Genomic DNA, 12,750 nt, shown 5'->3' with positions numbered 1-12,750 from the left:
ACCTTAACCTCTTTCCACCTATCGCATTCCCAACATCCCTCCCCCAAGTCCCTCCTCCCTTTTATCTTAGCCTGCTTGACACACCTTCCTCATTCCTGAAGAAGGGCTTATGCCTGAAACGTCGATCCTCGTGTTCCTTGGATGCTGCCTGACCTGCTACGCTTTTCCAGCAACACATTTTTCAGCTCTATCTCCAGCATCTGCAGTCCTCACTTTCTCACAATGTCTTAGCTCCCTATTTACTTCTTATTATATGGGAGGTAGGATGGAATGCGTGGGGATTGGCAAGACAGATTGTGACTCCTTGATGTATTCTTGCCACATTAAAGTATTTTACCAATGGATGACCAAATTCAGAGAGGCTGCCTACAGCAGCAGAATTGGATAGCTTTCCACCACATATTGAGGTGGGTGATGAGGGTCATGAGTTAAAGAAGATGCCACAGGCAGAGAAGAGAACTCCTATGTTTGCTGTGTACTCCCCACCCCACCCAATCTAATTGCTGGATAGCTTTATCTTCCAATCCTTAGCCCCATACTTTCTAAATTTTTAACATAGATACTGCAGGCCACAGCAGTGAGCACCTGTCCCAGTGGTGCTCTTTGGCCTTGTAAAATCCAGCCTACAGCCCCTTATCATTTTAGGCCCTGATACGTGGTGTGTAAAATATATCTGAGCAAAAATTATCTGATAGCGTGGCTTTGATTACTGTGAGCAGTGATTACTTGTCCTCGTGTCCTCATTGTTGAGGTTATGAAGGTAGATTTGTGGCATGATCCACAAAGTTTTTCTGAGCATAACCTCCTATAATAAAAGGAATTTCATCTTTGCGCACTAATGTTGCTTTCCTCTTCTATCTGATACTCCTTAACACCTTAGAAACTTAACCAAAACACCCATTAACTTTTAAAATTTCAAAGAATACAATCCTGATCTGTGCAATATCATTTTGGAATTTATCTCCGAACATTCAGGAACAGTTCTGGTAAATATACAGCACTCCTAGGAAGGCTGGTACATCCTTTTGGTGCCCAGAACTGAGAACATCATTCCACATTTGATTTAACCCAGGCTTCCATAGTTGCAACATTATGTCTGTCCTGTGAAATGTAGTCCTTGAGATACAAAAGCTAACGTTCCAATAGCAAATGCAGATACTCCGAGGACAATGTCTACTTGTCTTCTTGTCACAAGACGGAGGCAGCAGAGTAACAGCATTCAGGCTCAGGTCCTGAGCTCGGGCCTCATCTCTTTCCATCTTCCTTTCTTTTGTGTTTCCTTTCTCAGCAGGAGCAGTTCCTTCCTGGAGCGTCGGCTGCACTTCCTTCCTAGAATGTCAGCAGTGGCAGTAGTGGTACCCGAGAGTGTCGACAGCGGCTGGTTTCTTAGCTGAAGCGGCGGTCCCAGGAGGTGGCAGGGACAGCAAAGAAAGGCAGAAGAGAGACGGGCTGCTTCAGCATAGTGGACCCAGTGTTGAGTTTGAGACCAGTTCAGGATCAGGTTGCTTCAGCAACACCTGCATTTCCGAAATTGGCCCACTCATGGCACAAAATGACAACGAAGATTGGCAACATGGTTCCAGTGGTGGTGACGCTGCTCCAAGGCATGGCCCAGGTACCTGATGATGGAAGTGGTGGCGTTCCGGCAGTGCCAGTGTGTGGGGACTCGGGGCACCTGAGAGTTCGCAGACTGAGGGATAGACTTTGTGACTCTGTTCTTCTGGCAACAAGGACTCATGGCGGAGGTGGGGAGTAATCTAGAAAATTCTTTATCTTTTTCTTTTGGCCATTTCTGTTATTTCTGCTTCTGTTTTAAATCCTGTCTTTTATATACCAAGATGGCACCAGAGAATGTGACTTTGTACACTTTTCAGTGTATTCCTGGACTCAAGTACATGTAACAATAAAATCTAAATCTACTTGCCTCACGGATATTGCCCCATTTACTCCATCCCTCACCTCTGGTGGGCCTATCCAGTCAATGAGATAGGAACACATCCAGGGATAAGAATGGAGTCATCTGACATGGTAGTAAATAGTTGAATTCACAGAAACAATTCTCTAACATGTTATTGCTTAATTATTCTGTGAAGCAGCTCTCTTTTTGACAACTAATTGTCAAAAGTTAGGAAGAAGTAGAAGGGTTGATTGGAATGGATTATTTCATTGTTGTCCAGCTTTAATACTTCAGTTGCTGCCAATGTGTCTCCTCGATATTTATTTTATTATTTGTTTTGCAGTAGTAGTTTAATGACAGAATAGTTTGCAAGGCCACTAAGCAAGACTATAAGTGTCGATCCTGTACTGTGGAGACAGGAAGTTTCCTTGTCTGAAGAAAATTGGTGTACTAGTTGGATAATCCCCATCTAAACACCCTGTAAATCATGGCTATTCTGTTCCCAGTGACCATGAGAGAATCAAATCTTGTCATTGTCCAGTTGTAGAGCCTCACATACAGGCCAGTAAATGCACAATTCCAAAGATGATCTTTTACTTACAGTCACCAAAATCAACATAAACATAATGAAGAGAGGTTGTAGGTCACTCCCACAATGCAAATAAAATTCTGACATCATGACCAATGACTATTTTACACTGGAATCTGGTGTCCATTAGATCTTATCTCCCTTATAGAACTGACACAGCTGAGACGTGTTATGCACATGGACAGCTTCCTCCTCATCCTTAGTGCCCTTGTGTGTCTCCCCCTCAAAAACTGCTGCTGTTCCCTCAGTTCAGCAGCATCTAGAAATCACCTCACCTCACATCGACAGCATTCCAGCATAATGGGGCACACTCTATCCAGTCTATGTTGCAGGGGGACACTTGAGACTGGTCCAAGCAGCAGAATCATATCTTGACCATCTCTATCCTCTGTTTCACAGCCCTGGTCAAAGCATGGGCAGCATTATATCTGTGCTCTGCATCAGTCCAGAGGTTGTGCAATGGCGCCATTAGCCATGGTCACAGTTACCAGCCTTATGAGGCACCTGGACCCTCAAAACACACCAGGTTCAAAAGAGTATTCTGGGATGTAGCAACAATGGTGGTTGCCAGGGTAACAGGCAGACACCTAGGAAGAGGTAATAGTGATCCCAGATTATCATCACATTAAAGGAAAGCAACCCCTCCTTATTGGTGAATTCCAGTGTTATAATATGGTCCTCTCAGTATGTAATCAATGGCACCATATACCTGGGGAAGTCAGCAATATTTCCAAATCCTACTGCCCGGGCTATAACACTGACCTCATCATCAGAAGCAAAATAAACTGATGAAATCTTACAAAGATGGCATCAGACACTGTGCTAATGCATGTGTGGGTGGACAATTAAGAGATCAACCACAGGGCAGTGACATAGAAGTTCAAAGCTGTTGTCACCTTCATACCTACTGGGAGAGGATAGCCTCCCTTTCACTCTAGCAACTGATAAAATGCCATCATGGTGTCCCAGGATATAAAAAAACCTGCGACATGACCATGCCTTGCTTAAATGTTTATGTATTTGTGCTGAAGATGAGGTTGGGGGAGTGGAGAAAGAGGTGAGCAGAGAGGTGGAGATGGAGCTCAGAGAGAGAGAGCAAGAGTGAGTGAGAGACAGAGATAGAGATAGAGAGAGAGAGAGAGAGAGAGAGAGGGAGAGAGAGCAAAGAAGTAGGCAGATGAGGGGATTATTAATACTCGACCAGTACAGACGAGAAGCTGAATAAGTGACAATGAGATCTGAGAGTAGGAGAGAGTAGGTAGGTTGTGCTGAAAGCAGTTCATGTCATAACAGGACTAGATGTGGGGATAGTTAAAAAACATGGTAGAATGAAATCAGGCTCTAAAGTTATTGAACCCGATATTGGGTCCTAGGGACTACAGGGTTCCAAGCAGAAAAATGAGATGCTGTTCTTTGAGTTTGCACTGAGGCTTACTGGAGCAAGTGCAGCAGGCCTGCAACAGAAATGTTGGCCAGGGAATATGGTGATATATTGAAGATGCAGGCAACTGGAAGCTCAGAGTTATTTTTACAGACAGAATGTAGGTGTTCTGCAAAGTGATCACCCGTGTCTGTGTTTCATCTCCCCAGTGTAGGGACCACATTTTGAACATTTAATACAGTAGACTAGATCGAATGAACTGCACCTAAACTGCTGATTCACCAGAATGGTGTGTCTGGGGCTTTGGATGGTGAAGTGGTGGGAGGTAAACAGGCACGTATTACACATTCTGTATTTGCAGGGAAAGGTGTCATGGGGCTATGAGGATATGTTGTGATTGGAGGAGGATTGGACCAGAACGTCCTAGAGGGAATGCTCCCTGTGGAATGCTGACAAGGGAGAGGAGGAGAATGTGTGTTTTGTTGTGGCATCCTGCAGGTGTCAGAAATAGCATCTTACAATACTTTGGATGCAGAGGCTGATGGGTGGTAAACAAGGAATGGACAACAACCCTCTTGCTATTGTCAGAGGGAGGGGAAAGGGTGAGGGCAGAAGTGCAGGAGATGGGTTGGACACGGCTGAAGGGCCTGCCAAACACAGAGGCAGTGAATCCTGGATTGAGGAAAAAGGTGAACATTTCTGAGTGCTGCACCATCTCCTACCCCTCGTCATTAGAACAGATGTAACAGAAACGGAGAAACTAGGTGAATGGAATGCAGTCCTCACCGGAAGCAGAATGTGAGTTTATATAGTTCAGTTAATTGTGGGAATCGACGGGGTTGTAATAAATAATGGCCAGAAATGGAAACAGAGATGTCGAGGAAGAGAGGGAGGAATCAAAGATGGAGCAGGTGAAGGTGAGAACAGGGTGAAATTTGGAAGCAAAATTGATAAACCTTTCCAGTTTGTATCAAGAGAGGGAAACAGCACCAATGATGTAATCGAAGTACTTGAGGGAGTGTTGTAGGGAAGGACCCCTGTAAGTTTGGAACAAGGAATGTTCCAGGTACCCCACAAAGACACAAACATAATGGGCCCAGGTGGGTATCTGTGTCCATGCCTTTGACCTGAACAAAGTGAGAGGAGTTAAAGGAGATGTTGTTCAAAGGGAGAATGAGTTTGGTGAGGTGGAGAATGGGGAGGTGGAGGATGGTGGTGGAGGATGGTGAGGTGGAGATTGGTGGTGGAGGATGGTGAGGTGGAGGATGGTGAGGTGGAGGATGGTGAGGTGGAGGATGGTGAGGTGGAGGATGGTGGTAGTGGATGGGGACAGTTTAGGCCTTGTTTCCAGAAAGAGGCTGAGAGCCCTATGACCATCCTGATGGGAGAGTGTAGACATGTTAAAAGGGACCCAGCAGCCTCTAGGACTCAATATTGAGTTCAAAACTTTAGAGCCTGATTCTGTCTTTTTAGTTTTTTTGTTATGACACAAGTTGCATTCAGCACAGCCTATCCATTTTCTCCTACTCTCAACTCTCATTGTCACTTATTCACTGTTTCTTCTGTCCTGTCCCCTCATCTGTATACCCTTTTCTTATCTCTCTCACTCTGCCACCATCTTTACCTATCCGCTCACCTCTCCCCCAATATCCCCCAATCTCATCTTCAGCCCAAGATGTTCCAAACACCATCATCACTGTCCTTGTATATGTCCTGTTCCACTGGCAGGGCAGTCACAGCAGAGGTGTAAGCACAGTGGTATACAGTTGGGAGGGAGTTACCTGGGTGTCCTTAACATTGACTCTGGATCAGAGTCTCAAGCCTTCGGGTTTGGCATAGGCAAGGAAACCTCCTGCTGACACACCATCCTCCCTCGACTGATGAGCCTCCATACTGAACAACACTTGAGGAAGCACTGAGGATGGCAAGGGCACAACATGTACCCTGGATGGGGGATTTTGATGTCCACCACCAAGAATGGCTCGGCAGCAACACTAATGTTGAGCTGGTCAGGTCATAAAGGACATAGCTGCTGAACATGGTCTGTGGCAGGTGGTGAGGGAATCAACAAGAGGAGAAAATAGCTTGACCTCGTTCTTACCAATCTGTCAGCTGCAGATGCATCTGACCATGACAGTATCGGTAAGAGTGACCACTGCACAGTCCTTGTGGAGATGATGTCCTACTTTCACATTCAGATTACCCTCCATCATGTTGTGTGGCCTTATCAGTCTGTTAAATGGAAGAGAACTGAAACAGGTCTACCAATTCAAGACTGGACATTCATGAGGCACTATGGGCAATCAACAACAGCAGGATTGTACTCTGGTACAATCTGCAACCCCATGGCCTGGCATATTAACTGCTCAAGCATCAAGCAAGGGCATCAATCCTGGTTCAAAGGAGAGTGTAGGAGGGCGTGTCAGGAGTAGCATCAGGCATTCCTGAAAATGAAACATCAACCTGATAAAACCACCAACAGGAGTATACCAAAGAGCATAAGCAGCACATGATAGATAAAGCTAAGTAATTCCACAAACTTAGAATCAAATCTAAGTTCCAAAGTCTTGCAATATCCAGTCATGAATAGTAGTGAATAATTAAACAATTCACTGGAGAAAGAGACTGTACAAATATCACAATTCTCAATGATAGAATAGTCCAAAATATTAGTTTAAAAGATAAGGCCTAAGTATTCAGCCAGAGGTGGATGATTCATCTTGGCCTCCTGCAGTGGTCCCCAAATCACAGATACCAGTTGTCGGCCAATTCGAATCACTCCTCGTGATATCAAGAAACAATTGGAGGCACTGGATCTGCAAAGGCTATGGGCCCTGATCACATTCTGGCAATAGTATTGAAGACTTGTGCTCTAGAACTTGCCACTCCCCCGATATGAAGTTTCATTCAACAAAGTGCGGCATCAATGAGCCCCAGCAAAGTTTGCCCCCTTAAATTGATGGGTATCAGGGGGCAAACTTTCTGCTGGTTAGAGTCATATCTGGCATATGGAATTTGGTTGTGGTTGTTGGAGGTCAGTCATCTCAGCTTCAAGACTTCTTGGAAAGAGTTCCTCAGGGTAGTGTCCTAGGCCCAACCACCTTCAGCTGTTTCAATGAGCTTCCTTCCATTATAAGGTCAGAAGTTGGGATGTTTGTCAATGATTGCACAATGTTCAGCATCACTTGCAATTCAGAGGCTGAAGTAGTCCATGTTCAAACACAATAAGATCTGGAGAATATCCAGACTTGGGCTGAAAAGTGGCAAAAAACATTCACACCACACAAATGCCAGCAGACCATCACCAACAAGAGACAATCTAACTGCTACCCCTTGACATTCAATAGTGTTACCATCATAAAATCCCCCACTACCAACATCCTTGGGGTTTCCATTGACCAGAAACTCAACTGGTCTCACCAGCTAAACATAGTAACTCAAAGGGCAGTTCAGAGGCTTGGAATACTGCCACAAATAACTCACCTTCCAATTCCCCAAAATCTATCTACAATCTACAAGACACAAATCAAGAGTTTGTTGGCACGTTGCCCACGTCTGAATGAGTGTAGCTCCAACAACATTCATAAGCTTGACACTATACAGGAAAGGGCAGCTCACTTGAAAGCATCACATTGAGAGACACCCATGCCTTCCTGCAGAAATTCAAAGATGCTCAGACAGCACCTTGCAAACCCATAACCACTTCTATTGAGAAGGTCAAGGGCAGCAGATACATGAGAGCACTACCAACTATAAGTTTTGCTCCATCTTGACTTGGAAACTTATCATCATACCTTCAATGTCACTAGTTCAAGATCCTGGAATGCCCTTCCTGAGGGCATTGTGGCTCTGCCTAAGAGCACATGGACTGCAACAGTTCAAAATGGTAGCTCACTACCACCTTCTAAGGACATCTCATGACAGGTAATAAATTCTGGCCAGGCAGCGATGTTCACATCCCATGAGTGAATTTTAAAAACTGAATTGGGTGGGTGCCCCTGCACAGAGTGTTCTTGCGCCAACTTTTCAATGTCAGTTGCTGGTTCCCTCTGCAATACAGATCCTTACTTACTTGCAAATGGATTGGAGAGTGCCATGAGGATTCTGAGGGGTGGGCAATAATTGGATGCATATGTTTGTAGATGGGGGGTGTATGAGGCTGGTGCCCAGGGTTCATGTCCAAATATTCTGTTGTGTGTTGAGCATGGTAAAGGCTTTTTGTAACCATTGGTGAGCTAAAGTAGCCAGGTACCCTGTCTGACTTCCATACTGAGAATTCTCAGCATCTAGTTAGCTTGCAGGGTATGGTAAGATAAGAAACTGTGCATTAATGAGGTGAGATGTGCCATTAATAATTTCATAAACAAGCAATAATCCTCCTGAATGGAAAGTTTGATGCTGCTCAGTGAGAATCTCACCTCAATGCTTGCGACTTAATTAAAAGGTGAAACACATACCATCTGGTGTCATTATAGGTCTGATTGGACACTTTTTGCAATTCTGTCATATTTCTCAACATAGCCTCTATCATTCAGGCCCCTATAAGTTCTGGTCTAAACTACTTCCAAAGAATCTATGAATATACAGTATATTTGGTTGTCTTGCTTTATTTTGATTCTAGAGCAAGTAAAACGGTTCATTGAAATTTCAGAAGTTCTTCTGAAGTGCCTTATCAGCTGTCTAAATCACAACTTCACACACATCTTTGCTATTTCTTCAGAATTTTGTTTGATTTTATGCTACCATAAGGCAAGAGGCGGAAAGAATGTCCTGAAAGTTGTACCTCAAAATGTTTGTTTCTGTGTCTATTTCTCCACTTTCATCCAAATTTCTTACAGGAACATTAGATTCTGGTTGGGTTGCAGTGTCTCCAAACATTTAAGCATTATTAAAAAACAGAGGGAGAAAGACAGCCAGGAATATATGCAAGAAAATTGCTAGAATTCATTATTAAGCATGTTATAGCAGGATATGTGGAAAATCAGCATGCAGTCAAGCACAGACAACATGGTTTATGAAAGGGAAATTGTGCTTCACGAACATTTTAGAATTTTTAAAGGAAATGACAAACGAGGTGGATAAAAGGGGAAAACTGTAGGTGTGATGTACTTGGATTTCCAAAAGACATGATAAAATGCAAGATCAAATGTTGCTACACAAGATAAGATTTCATGGTGTAAGGTTAACATAGAGAAAGGATTGGTTAGTTAACAAGAAGGTGACAGTAGGTCTTTTATCGGATTGTTAAAGTGTAACCAGTGGAGTGCTTTAGGAATCAGTATATATGAATGACATGGATGTGAGTCTAAATGTATACTGGCTTAATTTGCCAAGACACAAGATAGATAAGGAAGTAGGTTGTCAAAAGGAGGTTAAAAACTCCATAAATGTATCCTTTAAGATAAGGTCAAGTGAGCAGGCAAAGAAAATGCAGATGGAGTGGAATCTGAAAAAGTATCAACTTGTCCACTTTGGCAGAAATAAAAGTAAAGAAATAATTATTTAAGTGGAGTGAAATTGCACAACTTTGAGTTACAGAAAGATCTGGATGTCATGGTTCATGAATCATAAAACATTACTTTGCAGGTACAGTACATGATGAAGAAGGTAAATGGAATGATGTTTATTGCAAAGGAAATAGAATATGAATGGGATAATTTTACTGCAGCGATGCAAGACGTTGGTAAGAACACAGTGTATGTAATTATGTATCTTTTTTGGATAAAGTATACACAGATCCTTCTGCGAAAATGTGACAATTACGTTCCTCCATGACTTTGTGTTATAGAAAATTGCGATATGGAGAACTGCTATGGACAAGATACTGCAGAAGATCTCTAGATCCGTCCAGTAGAAAGTTCACTTTATCCAAACAGCATCCACAATTCTTCAAACATGTTATAGCCAATTTATGCTGATGAAGCGCATGTTATATCAGAACAACCTGTAATTGTATTAGGAGTTCAAAGAAGGCGACTGACACATCCCCAGCATAAATGGTTTACCTCATATATTGGGTCTTTATCTATAGAAGATTGGAAGAACAAAAGATGATCTTATTGAAATATACTACATCCTGAGTTGACTTTAAATGTGATTTCTGAGGGGATGTTTCACTTTAGTGGAGAGCTAGAACTCAAGAATACATTTAAAAAAGAGAGAGTTCACTTTTAAGTTGCATTTGATGATTTTTTTCCGCCCTTGGTGCACCATGACACTGAGGTATTTTCTTCCTAGAGCTGGCTCATTGAATTTATCCAAAGCTGAATTACATTTTTGATTGATAAGGGAATCAAGTGTTCTGGGTCCAAAAGAGAAAATGCTGGAAAATCTCAGCAGGTCTGGCAGCATCTGTAAGGAGAGAAAAGAGCTGATATTTCGAGTCATTGACAGGAAGGTAAAGTTGAGAGAACTTTCAGTTACCAAAGCTGCAATATGTGAATTATCCCTAAGACACCAACCATTTGAATCTTTAAACAAACAATAAGACTACTATATATATAAGCAACTAAGTAACAGCAAACAATATTTGCCTACATTTACACATAAAACTATATCAAAAATCAGATGGATACTTTCAGAATAAGCACGTAATTGGAAATACCTTTAGGTTCATTTCAGTTCCTTGCAATTCCTTTGTAGCTTCCTCTAAAGTTGCTCGGCAATTCTGCAGCTTCTCCAGTTTTTCAGAAAGGCTAGCCTGTCAAAAAAAAAAGACTGCTGGACTATTTATAGTAAAATCTATTTGAATCTGTTGAAGTTTTTATCCTTAATTATTTTCTTAATTAATGAGTCTCTTTTTGTTAATTTCAGCAATATAATAGATTATTTTCTTACCTTTGTCTCATTGTGTATGTCTTTTAGAATGCGTATGTCATGATTCTTGTGTGGACCAGCAACATAACATGTCACACAGATGCAGGAGTGGTCATCCAAGCAGTAATATTCAATGAGTTTCTCATGGTCTGAACATTTTCTGTCTTCTAGTGAACTTGCAGGTTCAATCAACAGATGATTTTTCTGAGCTGTTTTCTCAGAGTGTTTTCTCAAGTGATGTTCACATAAAGATGCCTCACAATTCATGCATGTTTTCACTGCAGGGAGGGGATTGTCCAGACAGAAATCGCAGAAGATCTTTGGTGGTTCTTCATTTATCTGTGTAGCTTCAAAGCGCTCTATTATGTTACTCAGTTTCAAATTTTTGTGTAACACAGGCTTTTGAGCATACTCAGCTCGACACTCTGGACATGAGTAACCAAGCCCTGTGTCCTTTTTGTCCCAGTTCTTTTCAATGCAACTACGACAAAAATTGTGCCCGCAGGACAATGAAACTGGTTCTGTGTAAATATTCCAGCAAATTGAACAATTTAATTCTTCTTTCAAATTACCAACAGCTGAAGTAGAAGCCATTTTCATCTCCAAGAAACAAAACTAACAGCTGTAAAAGATTTGTTAAATGTTAAAATGTTAACTACCAGAAAGAACAAACATTTATATAATACTTGATCACTTCAGAATGCTCAAAAAGCACTTCACTGACATTAAAGTACTTTTGAAATGCACTTACAGTGTAAGCAAATACAGCAACTAAGTTGCATATAGCAAACTCCTGCAAACATCAAGATAAAAAGATAATTATATTATTTATGTGATTGCAGGGATAGATTTTCACTAAAACATCAAGAGAGCTCTCTTGCAGTTGTTAGAAGAGAGTCATGGGATGTCTATATCTATTGGAGAGGGTAAATGGGACCTCGAGTCAATTTTCCAACTTGATAATGGCACCTCAGTTTTCAGTGCTTCCTCAGTATGTCACAGGATTGTCAGTTGAGATTAACAAGCTCCAATTGTATATTAGGATTTGAAGACATAATAAGACAGAGGTGAAGGTACTATGACTGGGCCAAAAATATTGGTGCAGCTTGTTTTCATAATTATGGGTACTTGATTATTTGAAGTTAAGTATTAACTCTTCAAATTAAACTCTATATTTTGTTGGCGTTCCACCAAACATTCAAATGAGAACAGCACAAAATCTGGATACTCTTTAACATGAATAAATGAATTAGACTCAATGATAATTAGTCAATTGTGTAAAGAAATATTCTGGACATCAGTTTGGCACACTGGAATTGCAAAAATCAAAAAAAAAATCATAATGCAACCTCATTCTAGAACAAGGGCCTACCAATATTGTGCTGAAAATATGTGTCAGTTATAATGTGTGATGAATAAAACTGATAACTTAATCACCCACTCTGCCCCAATACAACTCATTCTGAAGGCAAATATGAGGACTGCAGATGCTGAGATCAGAGTCCAGATTCGAGTGGTGCTGGAAAAGCACAGCAGGTCAGGCAGCATCCGAGGATGCTGCCTGAACCTGCTATGCATTTCCAGTGCTACTCTAATCTGAACAACTCACTCTAAAGGCCAGAGAGCACGTTGAATGGAATATTAAGTCATACGGTAATAGTTTGAGGGGTTGGGTTTAAGTGTTAGTGAAGTCAGTGAGTTCATTGAGGTGGTGGAGGGAAAGTTAAATTCCCCATAAAATGCCGCTTGTTACAATCATGAATATAACACTGCTCTTCCCTGGATTTTATTGCTGTGTGCTCAGAGGTGCATCAAACAATCTCATTGGAGCAATCAAGTGCCTAATTTAAGCATCCAAAAGAGCAATATATTTAGACTATCTTTAACAGCAAGTGAATCGGCTTCCTGAGCTATGAAACTTAACCAGAATCAACAAGGCAAGTATTGATTACTCAGTGAAATTTACAGATTGGAAAGCCTTTGAAGAGTGGAACTGTGTCAATGCTTTCCTTTCTGTGCTATTCAGAGAGTCAATTTTACAAGTGATTTCCAATATTATCGAAGTCA

At 41.7% G+C, this 12,750-nt stretch overlaps 1 protein-coding gene across 4 annotated transcripts in view; it reads right to left on the bottom strand.

The window, feature by feature from the left end:
- Positions 1-12,750, bottom strand: part of LOC122556712 (E3 ubiquitin-protein ligase TRIM8-like) — a 100,129-nt gene that overhangs the window by 50,774 nt on the left and 36,605 nt on the right. For all 4 annotated transcript variants that reach the window (XM_043703783.1, XM_043703780.1, XM_043703782.1 and 1 more), the window contains 2 exons: positions 10,705-11,305; positions 10,472-10,567 (listed from right to left, as the gene is read on the bottom strand). In XM_043703783.1, the coding sequence (XP_043559718.1) occupies positions 10,472-10,567; positions 10,705-11,283 (675 nt within the window). In that variant the 5' untranslated portion in view covers positions 11,284-11,305. The remainder of the gene's footprint in view (positions 1-10,471; positions 10,568-10,704; positions 11,306-12,750) is intronic.

Source organism: Chiloscyllium plagiosum, chromosome 14 (genome assembly GCF_004010195.1).
Source record: "Chiloscyllium plagiosum isolate BGI_BamShark_2017 chromosome 14, ASM401019v2, whole genome shotgun sequence".
Classification (NCBI taxonomy): domain Eukaryota; kingdom Metazoa; phylum Chordata; class Chondrichthyes; order Orectolobiformes; family Hemiscylliidae; genus Chiloscyllium; species Chiloscyllium plagiosum.
The sequence above is the reverse complement of the archived record's forward strand: the minus strand, read 5'-3'. Positions and strand labels throughout refer to the sequence as shown.